Below are 15317 nucleotides of genomic sequence, written 5' to 3' on the forward strand. Positions count from 1 at the left end.
GTCACCTTGGATAAAGGAGTCCGTCAAATAAATAAATGTATATATACAAATACAGTATGTACATGTGTAAATAGATAGATTTTTTTTAGATGGGGTGGCCATTGTTTATTCTGTGGCCAACCTCCACTGCAGGTGCTGCCACACTGTTTTTCCACTGCTTCTTCAATGTAGGTCCATCTGCCTCACTTTCTCCAACTCCAAGAATTGATCCCAGTCAGGATCACTGGGAGAATCACTGGTGGCCATGCACCCAGGCCAATGGATTTTTGCAGAGCAGAAGTGTCTCCCAATTACTTATTGATAAGTTTTACCTGTCCAATTCCCTTTCTTCATTCTGTACTGGCTACGTCTGTGGCCAGGTGTTAACCTCAACGATTCTGCAACATGGTATTGTTTTTTGTCCAGCTGCTACTCTCTTTATAATCTGCATTTTAGTTTTTAAAGATATTGTTTTACATTTTCGTGTTATGCTGTGAAAATTGTAAAATAACTACAGTATGCCTTAAATAACTAAGCACTCACGTATACTGTAATAACTTCATCCTCTATACTATGCACATTATCATGACAATGACCATTCTATATAAGGAGTTTGCACAGTGCTCTATTAAACAGGAACTTGAACACGTTTATGTGCCATATTGTATTTTATGTAACCTTAGCTATGAAGAGGCTTGATTCTCAGAGGATTTGTTAATCAAGGTATTATTGCATTTTAAATTATTTGAAATTAATTATTTTTAAAATTTGTTACAGATACTGAGAAGATTCATGATAATGGAAAAATGGTCAGCAACAACATTCACCTTGAAGAATCTCAGTTAAAAGATGCAACAGATATTCTGAAGTCCATTAAACAGCCATCAGCCATAAAGAAAATATTTGAACAGGGAAAACACAGAACGAAAAGATCCACTTTTTTGTCAACAGGAGTAAAGATCTGTCCACAAGAATCAGTGAAACAAATCATAGCTGGCCATCAAGCCTATTACAAACTACGAGGTGAGATAACTAAATAAATAACTAAAACAGTAAGTTGGTTATATGCAGTAATACATTTATTTTAGTAGAATTGGTAAATATGATTCTCTCTGCACAACAAATTAGTTAACCTTTGTTTAAAATGGGAATGATTATGACCAGACAGTAAATAGTGAGATTATTTTACAACTTTACAATAATAATGTAAATATTTTTAATTTTAATAATGGAGAGAATCCATCCATCCATTTTCCAACCCGCTATATTCCAAACTACAGGGTCACGGGGGTCTGCTGGAGCCAATCCCAGCCAACACTGGGCACAAGGCAGGAACCAATCCTGGGCAGGGTGCTAACCCACCGCAGGACACACACACAAACACACCCACACACCAAGCACACCCTAGGGCCAATTTAGAATCGCCAATCCACCTAACCTGCATGTCTTTGGACTGTGGGAGGAAACCGGAGCGCCCGGAGGAAACCCACGCAGACACGGGGAGAACATGCAAACTCCACGCAGGGAGGACCCGGGAAGCGAACCCAGGTCCCCAGATCTCCCAACTGCGAGGCAGCAGCGCTACCCACTGCGCCACCGTGCCGCCCCAAATGGAGAGAATATAAACTAAATTGTTTAAAAATATTATTACTACATAACACACCCACACCTGAGAATGGGTGGAGGTAAAAACACTTGAACATTAGTAGAAAAATTACTCTTCTTGACTTTTACTGCTCATTTAATTTATTGAAACAAACAGTTTTGAAAGGACCCCATCAACATAACACCAATCTCTGGTACAACAACATCATGGGCAAATATCTTGTCTGCAGCTGAGGGTTTGGCTGTCCATTTGTGTGCAGGTTACTTGGTTCAGAGTAAAAGTGCAAAGGCTGATTGGCTCAATGATTTCCAGCACTCAGGCATTAACCATCATGATAGACAGGCAGTCTGTAGGTGAGCAAGCAGCAGCAAACTATCATGATCAGTGCTTGAAGGAGAAGGACAAAACCTTCAAAAAACCTCGCTAATTCAAAACTTCCATCCATCCATTATCCAACCTGCTATATCCTAACACAGGGTCACGGGGGTCTGCTGGAGCCAATCCAAGCCAACACAGGGCGCAAGGCAGGAAACAAACACCGGGCAGGGTGCCAGCCCACCTCATGGCATACACACACACCAAGCACACACTAGGGACAATTTCGGATTGCCAATGCACCTAACATGCATGTCTTTGGACTGTGGGAGGAAACCGGAGCACCCGAAGGAAACCCACGCAGACACAGGGAGAACATGCAAACTCCACGCAGGGAGGACCTGGGAAGTGAACCCAGGTGTCCTTACTGTGAGTCAGCAGTGCGACCACTGCGCCACCATGCTGCCTTAATTCAAAACTTGCAATATTTAAATTAAAATTGTAATTTAAATGGGAAAAGCAACAATAAAAATACACAATCTTAACTATTTAACCTATGAACAAAAAAGAAATGAAATAAATTACAAAAAAAATTAACAAAATACCTTCAAGGGTCACATCCAAAATTCAAATCAATAGTCCACAAACCTTACAAAAAGCAGACGCACACTAAGGCAGCTGAGGCAGCAGGTGTCTCACGTGGGACTCTTTGGGTTTAAGGCCTCTCTGCTTAGTCAAGGGCAATATCTGAGAGGACTAAATGACTGATAAATGACAAAAATTACCAAAAAATGCAACCAAAGAGAACTGCAACTCTCAAACAATCTCTATTATGATCTTTTTTTATTGGTATTTACAAAATTAGTCTGATAAACAATACAATTATATTTTTCAATTCTTCTCTCACTTCAATATTATGACAGGAAGTTCTTGGTTATATAAAAGTCTTATGAATACTCCACAAAATAGTAAAGGGTGAGGTTTTGAAAATAATCCACAAAACAGGTCTTTTAACAAACTTCAGGAAAATGGGAGGTTTTAAGTTTTACTAGGGTCAAGATGAAGGTCAGGCTTTTAAATTCAAAATGAATACCTAAGAATATCAAAAGCTTGAAGCATGTCTATCCTGGAGGAGAACTCTAAAACCTCTAGCTGAGGTAGAGACAAGTTCATACAAAATCTTTATAAAATTAAAAGTAATCTTCTGCGAACAAGTTCCAACACGTTAAATCAAAAATCAAAATCAATAAATACAAAGAAATAATATTCAAAAGCATAACTCACCAAACCACCAAACACATTCAATTAATGACAAAGGACTGCATTTTCTATGAGCCTTTATAGGACTGGGAGCCATCACTCAACAGTGATGTACTGGTGGCCAAGCCTCACAAAATAAAATGATATTAACACAAAACAATTGTAATAAATGAATTAAAAACAAACAGAAGATACAAAAAAGACATTTAATTGTGAGCCATGGGAGAAACTAACAAGTAACAGTAACATTGTGTGCCTGATGTTCATTTCTAATCAAGTCACATCATTTATTGATTATATTTGCTGCACGCTACAAGTATCACATACACACATCACATTTATCTAAAGGTATTTAATTACTTTTGTGCTTTCCAAAATGTACCATATTCAGTAAGCAATGGATATATAGTATATTGTTATCTTTAAATGTAAAAGTTCACTAATCGTTTCATTGAATTTTACAATTTATGTCTAAAGAATAAAAAGTATCCATTACCACTCTAGCAGACATACAGACAGTGATGAACAGAGCGAAAGCTCCCCTCAGCTAATCACCACAAAGTCTGCCGACACTGAAATCTGCCTGGCAGGTCACAGGGCTCTTCACTGTGTTGGAAAACAGCTGGTTGCTTTCAGACAGAGTTTATAGCAGCTGACAGCTACTCCAGAGGCATTGCACACTATGTCACCTGCCTGCAGCAAGACAAAGACAAGCATTTTTCTTGTTTGCAGATGTTAACACCAGAATGAAATGCTTTACAGAGGCTAGTGTACAAGTAGAAGAAGTAGTTTTTGGGCTGAGCAGCTACATTTTATATTCCCTTTAATATTAGTAGTATTGCATGGATATATATATATATATATATATAAGGCTAAATTGTGAGTCACAACATCTCCAAAAACTGAAGGCCTTTTGGGGTGTTCTGGCCAGTATTTGGATGGATCACCATCTAGGAAAAGCTTGAGTTGCTTCTGGAAGAGGTGTTGGCGAGGGTAGCAGGAAGTGCTTACTGTGTGGTCTGAATGTGGATCCCATGAGACATAAAATCAACTTCCTGACTCTTTGTGTTCATAAAAGATCCCTGGGCATCCATCGTAAAGAGTAGAATGTATCCCGATGTCCTGCTTAAATTGCCCAACTCAGCCTAGTCATTCTGGCCCCCTTATCATCCCCTGTCTCTAATTGGCTAACTATCTCACCCTTTTACCACCTACTAGCTCATGTGTAATGAGTGTACTGGCACAAAAATGGCTGTCGTCGCTTTATCCAGGTGGATGCTACACATTAGTGGTGCTTGAAATGTCTCCCTACTCACTTTTTAAAGGACTTTGAGTAGTAAGAAAAGCATATATGGATGTAAATAATATTGTTATATAGTGTCTAGTTCCTACCAAAAGTGGTCCACGGAAGGATAACCTGTGAATCGGGATCTTGGGTATCAAGGCTCATTAATGTGTGTGGGGAGTTAAGGCTAGTCCATCTAGTCCAGTCCCACAGAAGATCTACTGAAGCACAAAATCCTGCAAAATTCAATGCTGGCCATTACAGAAAAGTGAGAGAACACATATGGGGCTGCATAGCCATGGACCAGTCATAATGCCCATGCTGACCCCTGTCCATTGCTGAAAGTCCCTACAGTGGCCACGTGAGCATCAGAACTAGACCATGGAGCAATGGAGGGTGGCCTGGTCTGATGAATCATATGGATGGGTGTGTATGCACCTTTTACCAGGGGACGAAATGACAGCAGGATGCCCTATGGAAGAAGGCAACCAGGCAGAGGCAGTAAAATGCTATGGGCAGTGCTCTGCTGGTAAACTCTGGGCATTCATTTCATTGTTACTTTGACAAATACCACATACTTAAATATTGCTGCAGACCACATACACTCCATCATGGCAATGGTTTTCTGTGATGGTAGTGGCCTCATTCAGCAGGATAATGTACCCTACCACACTGTAAAAATTGTTCAGGAATGGTTTGATGAGATTAACAAAGAGTTCAAGGTGTTGATATGACCTCGAAATACTCCATATCTCAATCCAATAGAGCACCCATGGAATGTGCTGCAAAAACAAGTCTAATCATGGAAGCCCCACATCGCAGCTTACAGGATTACAGGATTTAAAGGATCTGCTGGTAACATTATGGTGCCAGATACCACAGCACCCTTCAGAGGTTTATGGAGTCTATGACTTGATTGGTCAGAGCTGTTTTGACAGTATAAGGGGAACCTACATATTGTAATGTTAGGCAGGTGGTTTCAGTGTAGTAGCTGATTGGTGTATGTGTGTGTGTGTGTGTGTGTGTGTGTGTGTATATATATATTCAGAATCTTCAAGGCGACTTCAAAAAGAGTCAGTTTGTGGCATGAAGAGTAATATTTAAAAGGAGAAATGAATGAAGGATTGAAAATATCAAAAGATTTTAAAACAACTTTAAAAGAAGGATCATTTTCCCTATTTGTTACCATGGAGGAAAGAGGATTACACATATAATGGTAAAACTGGATTTGGGAAAAAAAATAATAAGAAAAAAATACAATTATGAAGGACATGGGGGCAAAGTGTTTACTGCTGCTGCAACAAACTCATAATGCACTGGATTTGAATCCGATATGTAGTCATTATTCAGATACAGTCTGCAGATGTTTTACTGTCTCAACATGTGTTTTCATCCCAGTACTCCGGCTTTCCTCATTGGTCCCCAAAGATATAGTATTTATGTGAAGTTAATTGTCAATTCCATAACAATATTACCCTGTCAGAGTTGCTTTCTGTCTTGTGGCCAGTGTTGTCAGGATATAGTCTACAACTTCCTGTAATCCTAAAATTAAAACTAATCAAACTTCACAATATTACGTTATTTTTATTATTTCCTGTGCTATTAATATTTTACATTGCTTTGCTAAGCTTAGTGTAACACCTTGTGAATATAGCCTTTAATATAAAAGATCTTTATGTTTTTAATTTTCAGTTTGTACTCAAAATTACTGAATGACCATTAAACAACAGGAAGCTTTAACATTCCAATCAAATATAAGTTGCCACCAATTACCACAGCTCTGCTACTCTACTCAAAATCAGCTTCTGAACCCAGAGAGTGCTATAAAGTCTTTATCGTTCATGTTACCTTTATTTTCTCCCTCAAATGAAAAGAATAATGCTGTCAAAATGATACATAGCAAAAATGTAATCAGGCAATAATTGTATCACCTGTGAAAATGTGATTTCTTTTTCATTTCATGCTTTTAAATTTGAAACTGTACAATCTTTCAAGCAGCATATTTGGAGCATGTCATACAGATAAACATTCAGGAGAGCCAAACAGTGTAACTGTCCTCAAAATGTAAGGGTTATCAAATTTCTTATACTTCTAACTTTCTTTTTCCACCCAAAAATGAAAGGGGTGATCATTTATAATTTTTTTATTTTATTAATTTTCATTGTAATCATTCCATACAAACAGATCAATTTATAACCCAACAAATTTGAAAACAAATCAAACCCCACCCCTGAGAAGGAGAGCTTAGCTAAAGGAAAATTTCTTTAAGCTTTTTAATAAGGCAACATTAGACAAAAGAAGGGGAGAAGTAAATATCTATATAAATAAGAGATGGAGAAGGGAGTTAAATGCAATAATAGTTATTTCTCTTATTCTAAAATAATATTGATTAAATCCTGCCATGTTTTGAAAAAATTTTGTACAGATCCTCTAACTGAAAATTTGATTTTTTCCAATTTCAAATAATATAAAACATCGGTTTCCCACTGACTTATAAGAGGAGAATTAGGATTCTTCCAATTTAACAAAATAAGTCTGCGTGCCAAAAGTGTAGTGAATGCAATCACCGTTTGCTTGTCCTTCTCCAATTTCAGTCCATCTGGAAGGACACCAAACACAGCTGTTAGTGGGTTAGGAGGGATTGTGATACTAAGGCTGTCTGAGAGGCACTTAAAAATTTTTGTCCAAAATGATGTTAGTTTGGTGCAGGCCCAGAACATGTGACCCAGTGAGGCAGGAGCTTGGTTGCAGCGCTCGCAGGTTGGATCCTGGCCTGGAAACATTTTGGACAGTTTTAAGCGAGACAGATGAGCTCGATATATAATTTTTAGTTGAATAATTCTATGCTTTGCGCATATAGAACTCGAGTGAATTCTCTGCTTTGCTACCTTCCACTCCTTTTCTGATATATTGATTAAGAGATCTTCTTCCCAATGTCCTCTTGGATCTTTGAAAGGTAGGGACTCTAATAAGATTTTATATATTGCGGAAATCGTGTTTGTTTCCTCGGAATTGAGCAGTATTTTTTCCAGCATTGTGGAGGGTGCAAGGTGGGGGATATCAGGCAATTTCTGTTTAACAAAATTTCTAATTTGAAGATAGTAAAAGAAATGTGTAGCTGGGAGGTTAAATTTTGAACGTAATTGTTCAAAAGATGTAAATATGTTGTCTATATAAAGATCTCTGAGCATTTTAATCCCAAAACTTTTCCAGGTATTAAAAACTGGATATACTTGCGAAGGTTGAAAGAGGTGGTTCTCTTGCAGAGGTGCTACTGATAAAAGATTTTCCATCTTAAAATGCTTCCTAATTTGGTTCCATATTCTGAGTGAGTAAAGCACAATTGGGTTATTAGTATATTTGCGATAACTTTCATTTATTGGAGAGCAGAGCAGGGAATATAAAGAAGTACTACAGGATTTTACTTCTATTGCAGACCAAGCCTGTGTATGTGCATTTATTTGTGTCCAGGTTTTTATGGCTTGTATGTTTGCTGCCCAGTAATAAAACTGAAAATTAGGTAAAGCCATGCCACCTTCTGCCTGAGGTCTTTGTAGGGTCGCTCTTCGGATACGTGGGTGTTTTGAGTTCCAAATGAATGAGGTTATTATTGAATCTAACTGTTTAAAAAACGATTTATTGATATATATTGAAATGTTTTGAAATAAAAAGAGAAGTTTAGGAAGGATATTCATCTTAACAATGTTAATTCTTCCGGCTAGAGTGAGATGAAGGGTTGACCATCTATGCAAGTCTTGCTTAATTTTTTCCATACAGACGCCAAAATTTTGTTGATAAAGAGCTTTATGTTTACTTGTGATATTTACCCCTAGGTATTTAAACTGATCTGCTATGGTAAAAGGTAGGGTGTCTAATTTAATATTATATGCTTGTGAGTTCACTGGAAAGAGTATACTTTTATTCAGATTAATTCTAAGACCAGATATCTTTTGAAATTCTGTTAGTGCTGTTAAAACAGCAGGGACAGTGTTTTCTGGGTCCGATATATATAAGACCATATCATCTGCATATAGAGAAATTTTCTGTTCCAGTCCTTCTCTGACAATCCCCTTTATCTGATAAGAATTTCGGCAGTGAACCGCCAGTGGTTCAATAGCGATTGCAAACAACAGTGGCGACAAGGGACATCCTTGTCTGGTACCACGTTCTAGTTTAAAGTAGTCTGAGCAAATGTTATTAATACAAACTGAAGCTTCTGGACTGGTATACAGTAGTTTGATCCAAGCACAAATATTCGGGCCAAACCCAAATTTCTCCAATGCAGTGAAAAGGTAATTCCATTCGATCATGTCAAATGCCTTTTCTGCGTCTAATGATAGTAATATCTCTGGGGTGTTTGATTTTGCTGGTGAATATATAACATTAAACAAGCGTCGGAGATTTGAAGATAGATGTCGGCCTTTAATAAATCCAGTTTGATCTTGTGATATTACCGAGGGCAGCACTTTCTCCATCCTTCTAGCTAGGATTTTTGAGAGTATCTTAACATCATTATTCAGGAGTGAAATTGGTCTATATGATGCACATTGTAACAAGTCCTTATTTTGTTTAGGAAAGACGGTGATTAATGCTTGTCGAAATGTTTGAGGTAGTATTTGGTGGTCTTTAGCTTCTGTAAATGTTACCAATAAGAGTGGAGCTAGCTGAGTGGAGAATTTCTTATAAAACTCTACGGGGTAACCATCAGGGCCTGATGATTTCCCGCTTTGTAGTGACTTTATAGCGTCTAGTAATTCTGTTAGCGTTAGAGGTTTATCCAGTTCCTCAGCACTTAAAGCATCTATTTGTGGTGTCTGTAATGTATCTAGAAATGCATTAGATTGCGTGTTGTCTTCTTTGGGCTCAGTGGAATATAAAGACTTATAGTAATCTCTAAATGTGTGCATTATTTTATTATGGTCGATGATTTCTTCTCCATTCTTGTTGGTGATTACTGGTATTGCATTGTGAACTTCTTGTTTATGAATTTGTTGAGCTAAAAGCTTATTAGCTTTTTCTCCGTGTTCATAGTAATGCTGTCTAGACTTATAAATAAGTTGTTCAGTTTCTTTAGTTGTTAAGATGTTAAGTTCTGTATGCAGGGCCTGCCTTTTCCTGTGAAGAGCTTCACTTGGACGCTTGGCTTGTTCTTCATCTATTCTAGTAATTTCATTTCTTAGCTCTGACACTTTCTTGGTTTCTAATTTATTTCTATGGGAAAGATATGAAATAATCTGGCCTCTTAAGAAGGCCTTTAGAGTTTCCCAGAGTGTTCCTGCAGAAACCTCTGTGGACGTGTTTGTCTCTAGGAAGAAGCTGATTTGTTTGGATATAAATTCTGTGCAGTTCTCGTCTGGGTGATCATTTAAAACTGGAAAAAGTATAATTATTGTCAACATGTTTGGGGGTCTAATTTGAAGTTTTGTAGGACCCACAAAGTATAAAGTGAAGCATGCTTTTAGGTAAATAATGTATTTGTTTGCATTTTTTATAGTTCAGTCTCACATAGTTAATTTTATAGGATAAAACAGCAAGTAAAATAACAAGGCTGAGCACAGACGCAGCATGTTTTCTTTACGATTATATTAATGCGTTCTTGCCAAGTTCTGAACAGAGAACTTAATTTTTTCCAATTTAAGATAATACAGAATATTAGTTTCACACTGAGTTATAGAGAGTTGACTAAGATTCTTCCAGTTCAACAAAACAGCTTTTTTGATAGTTATGTGTTAAAAGATATTACAACTAATTTTTTAATAGCACTCATTTATTCCATCTGGTATTACTCCTAATATTATTATTTATATTAAGGTGTTTTGTCACACTATAACATTAAATTGACCCTGCTCACTCTCTCTTGCAGCACCAAATGTTTTATCATTGGAGAGGTTTTTGGGACACTTTTTCTTAAAGTATAAATTCCCTTTTATCAAATACACAGATTCTTTTCTTATAGAGCACAGTTTTTTGTTACTACTCCTATTTGTCTCTTCTTACATTTAACCATTACAGATATACTGCTCACATTTGCAAAGTACTTACACTCGGGACTATTGTCCACTATTGTAAGACTTCACCCAGGTATGACTGTTATTGTAACTTATCTCTACCTCACCTTGATTAACCTAGCTGAGAAAAGAACTCAGTGATAAATAAGAGCAAAATGTACAAACAGGTAATAAGTTTCAATCTTTAAATTTTATAGTCAGTGCCACAAATAAAACATTACATGTTTTTATATAAGATATGTGTGATTGTTGAACAATTATTATTTTGAAAAAGGATGTTGTGGAACACCCAGGCAGGCACTGCCATGTGAACCCGACACAGACAAGCATGGGACACAAGTTCAAGGCACACACGTTTGTTTTTTATTTTTCCTTGTGGGAAACGCCTTCCCCGTTTACCACAGGCACAACACAGTTCAAAGCACAGCACAAACACAATATGTCATTTTCTTTGTCTTCCTCTTTTTCTCTTTCTTTAATTCTCTCCTTCACTCCTCTGGGCAAGCTTTGTCGCTCCTCCTCCTGACTCTGGCTTCTTTTATAGGGTACCCGGAAGTGCTCCAGGTGCTTGATGACTCATTTCTGGCAGCACTTCCGGGTGTGGCGGAAGAACTACCCATAAGGGGCTTAGTAGCTCCTGCTGCAGCACCCCCTCGCAGCACCTTTGGATCCCAACAGGGCTGCACCAAACTCCAACTCCCATGAAGCCCTGAGGGAGTCCAAGGCACTGCTGCAACCCAGGGGGGATGCCATCTAGCATCCCGGGTGAGGTAGCGCTCTGGCCACACTTGCTCCCCCAGTCCTCCCAGCATGGAGGCATCCCAGCCAGGCAAAGGCCCTGGCTGCACTCTAAAATATATGGACACATACTGAGTCTATTTTACAAATTTTAATTGACAGACCCATTTGCTATAATTCCCCAAATCATCAAGGGGTAAATTCCTTTTATGATATACTCTGGAGATGCTGTCTGAATTCTCCTTCACAATTACCAGAATCACCTTATAGTTACATAGAGGTGAAGGAAGAGGGCGGTTGAACTGTTTTAATGAAGGTTCTAAGTTCCACTTTTTAAACTCACTTCAAGATTTCTCTGCAAAAATCCTGCTTTTAGGGTTGCAGGCACCACCAAAATGAAAAAAATGCATTTCTTGTGAAACCTGCCTAAGCCTTTCTTACTCTGTGCATCCCTATCCCAAACTCAACTCCCAATCACTTTAGACCACTGCTTGCTCTATCTAACTACTATTTATTAGCTTCTTGTTATCATAAGCCGGCAACAATAATCATGAAAACACAGATTCTAATTCAGAGGGTGGTTAATGGAACTCCGTGAAAATATTTTCTTCTTCTAGTGTAATATGCAACTGCTGCCACGCATTACAATATCAATAATACACTGTAAGTTAAAGGTATGAATATGTATACGTAAATTGTGTGTGAATGCCTAATATGTTTTCAATATACAGTTTATGGAACAAGTTTAACTTGTTTTTGATAGAATGAGAAAATAACTAAAAAAAAAAAAAGTCCATAAGTTAATTGAAGGACGTTGTGGAAAAAACTTTCCTCTGTTTTCAAAGAAGTCATTCACAGAGACCAGATGAAAATGCAAACCAGTTCTTTATTTTCACATAGATATGCACACATGTCTCAGTCCATGGAGTGAGCAATTAAGAAAACAATTCATTCCCTTTTATACTTTTCTATTACCATTTCCGTACCTAATACATCATGTCGTCTGACTCTCAATATTTAGAATTCTATCATCTTAGCCAATTGACTACAGCCACCAGTAACTTTGTGTACATTGTAAAGTTTCTTCTTGAAAAAATAAATCTTGACAAATATAAAGGTTTGGGGACCGTCCCCGTATATTGCCCTAAGACAATATATGAAAAAAAAGAAATCAAAAGTCTTTGAATGCAAAAGTACAATTGACAATTTACTGAGATGAAAATGCCGGTTTTATACAGTAAGGTTAATGGAAGCAGGAAATGGTTGGCGTGAAGTGACATCAGACAAGAACCGGAAATGACCTCATTATGATGAGCCGGAAGTGGTGTCATTGGAGATGGCCGGAAGTGATGTTGCCTCGGCCATTTTGTATACCTGGAAGTGGAGGTAATTAAATTCCTTCTGACTTTCTATGGAGAGAAGAGATTCAGGTAAGTACCACGTGACCACTCCATATCTTGCGATAGTTCACTCACCTTTAGGCTCTTTGACTGCCTCCTAATCGCACGTGTGTGACAACATGTTAATTCTTCCATTATTCTAAACATCCCCTTGTTAATAGGGATGTGCTACGGGTTTTCCCATTGATTTTATCACCGCTTTATAATAGGGGTGTTTGAGCTTTCTCTCTAGTTTGTTCTCGCTTTTTAAGGGGGTGTTTATTACATTACATTTACCTCATTTTAATCTTATTAGTTACCTTGATGGTTCCTCCTAAGATGAAGCAGCCCACACATGCTCAAGCTTTAAGCCACATTTAGTCAAACCTTTACTTACCTTCAGTCCTTTTCCTTATGCTTTTAATAATCCATTGATATGACTTCATACTTGTATTAAATTGTAAGAATACAATGTAATGATTAAAAATTGTTGATTAAAATTCTGTAAGGATCAGTCGTTTCAGCAAATAAAAATATCAAAAGAGAGCATTTCATAAATCATGTTAATCCACCTAAAGAAGGACAATATTACAATGAAGGACATCTATATATAAGAATCAAATTAAAAATATAAAAGACTTGTGCAAACCAACAGATTTACACACGGAAGTTCATCTACTGTAATAGTAGACATTTACAACTGTTTCCTTAAGGCCATGAAGACAACATGTAGACTTTCTAACCTAGGATTTCATAGTAAGTGAAAATTGGAAGAAAAAAAGCATATGTTAAGCTTGTCAGAAATGTACTGAGGTTATTAGTTTTCTATGCCATTGTAGAGCAGACGCTTTGTTATGTATGATAACTTCAGGTCTTTGTATTAAACTTTTGCTTCTACCATGTGGCTCATCATTTAAGCTATTATGGAGTAATAAAGGAAAAGAGCAAGGTTTTCACTGACAGTAATGACTACATAAAAAAGAAACTATAATACTAAAATATGCAGCATACGTACTGAAACATAAAAATATTGTTTGTGCAGAAGTAATAAAAATAAGAAGTCTTCAATATGTCTTAAAAGGTCTTCAATATGTTATATGTTATGTGCACTTCAGAGTCAATAAAACTTAGTTTATTATGTACCAAAATATGATTTTACAGTTCAAACTAGACAATAAATATGTTTTGTTGTGAAGCCAAGCAAAGAATTTAAGCAGCAAACAGACTCATTCGGTTAGCTGTCCCTAACCAGCTAGCCAGCTAGGACAGCTGAAGAAAAGTAAATGCACAAGCTTAAGAATACAATGAGGTTATCAATAGAAACAGTGTGCCATACTCATATATCATTTGAAAAGATTCTAATTGTACTGTCTCAAAGTGCTAAAAGATTTACAAGTATAATGTTTCAACAGTACAGAACATAACATAGAACATTTCAGAAACAGACACAGACATATCTAATTAAATAAACGATAACACAGTGGTCAAAAAATGAAATGAACATTACGCTATCTGACGGCTCAGCTTACAAAAGTTTTGGCCAGTTCACTGTCATCAGCATTTTTAGACAAAATACTGTAAACCTTTGGATGTCCCCAGGCCTATGGAAAAGCCATCAATAGATTTAATAACAATCACATGCATAGGTACGCAACTGTAATCTGAAGATCTGACTCTGTCAGTAACTGCTGATGCCTAAAGTTCCTGGTAACTCCAACCTTCCATTCAGTTCCACAAACAGGTACAGATGCTTGAAGAATTCCTTTTATTAAACAGTGAATGGCATACTAGAGGGTGTTGATGGCAATTTAGAGGAAGGACATTCAATGTGGAAAACAGGAAGCACTGATTCATTCAAAAGATTGATAAAATCTGGAGAGAACTATATAACAAGTTTAACTGAAATGCAGACTTTGATTCTGGAGTGGCTTGCATGTAAGTGAACCTTGATGGATTTAGCCTTCTTGCTTAATTTCTGTTTTTTTTTTAATTTGTTTTTTAATGGTCTTCTGCATCCAAGCACGAACAAAGAGAATTCTGGCAGCCACATAATAAGCAACCTCCTTGAAACACAATACAAAAAAAGCACAAATTACTGCACCACTGTGCTTGAATACATAGTCAATAAATATTCCGTGTTTGCATTCAAAACCTCTCTTTGCTGCTGAAAAAATCCTGAATATATAACAACTTCCTTCATCGATGAAGCCCATATCCTTTTTCCATCCAAAGGCAACCACAGCAGTAGGTGTTACCGAGTCTGTGCTGAAAGCCACCTATGGGTCCAGGGAAAGCAATTTGCTTCTATGTTTTATCTGCTTTTTCCTTAAACTTGTCTCCCTAGAAGCTATTGAAATGCAAAACTCAGTGGTATTACTTCTTTAGCTTTTATGCACTTGCACTATAAAGGTTCAGTAAAAACTGCAACCCATATAAAAATAAATGTATATTAAAATACTACTTTTGTGAAGTTGGGCTCACTGCCATTATTCATGAAAGCATTTTGTTGAAAGAATGCTGCTCCCGGATTGCCATGTATCCCAATGCAGGCTGCCATTAACCCTGTTTCTTAGCCTTTTTTTCAGTTCAATGGAACGGAGTCTTTAATATAAAACAATAGCTTGCCCTTTATTTACAAATATATAAGTTAATTGTTCAGTTTGTTTCAGCATTATGTTAAAGTGGTTAGCCATGCCACCTCACAGACACAGCATCCTAGGTCTGCATTCCTGAGTGTGCAAATTTGC

General features: G+C 37.2%; 1 protein-coding gene across 2 annotated transcripts in view; it reads left to right on the forward strand.

Annotated features, from left to right (window-relative positions):
• The window catches only part of LOC114649383 (interphotoreceptor matrix proteoglycan 1), a 176159-nt gene that overhangs the window by 40171 nt on the left and 120671 nt on the right, over nt 1-15317 (forward strand). For both annotated transcript variants that reach the window (XM_051925550.1, XM_051925551.1), the window contains exon 2: nt 757-1002. In XM_051925550.1, the coding sequence (XP_051781510.1) occupies nt 757-1002 (246 nt within the window). The remainder of the gene's footprint in view (nt 1-756; nt 1003-15317) is intronic.

This window comes from Erpetoichthys calabaricus, chromosome 3 (genome assembly GCF_900747795.2).
Source record: "Erpetoichthys calabaricus chromosome 3, fErpCal1.3, whole genome shotgun sequence".
In the NCBI taxonomy this organism is placed as follows: domain Eukaryota; kingdom Metazoa; phylum Chordata; class Cladistia; order Polypteriformes; family Polypteridae; genus Erpetoichthys; species Erpetoichthys calabaricus.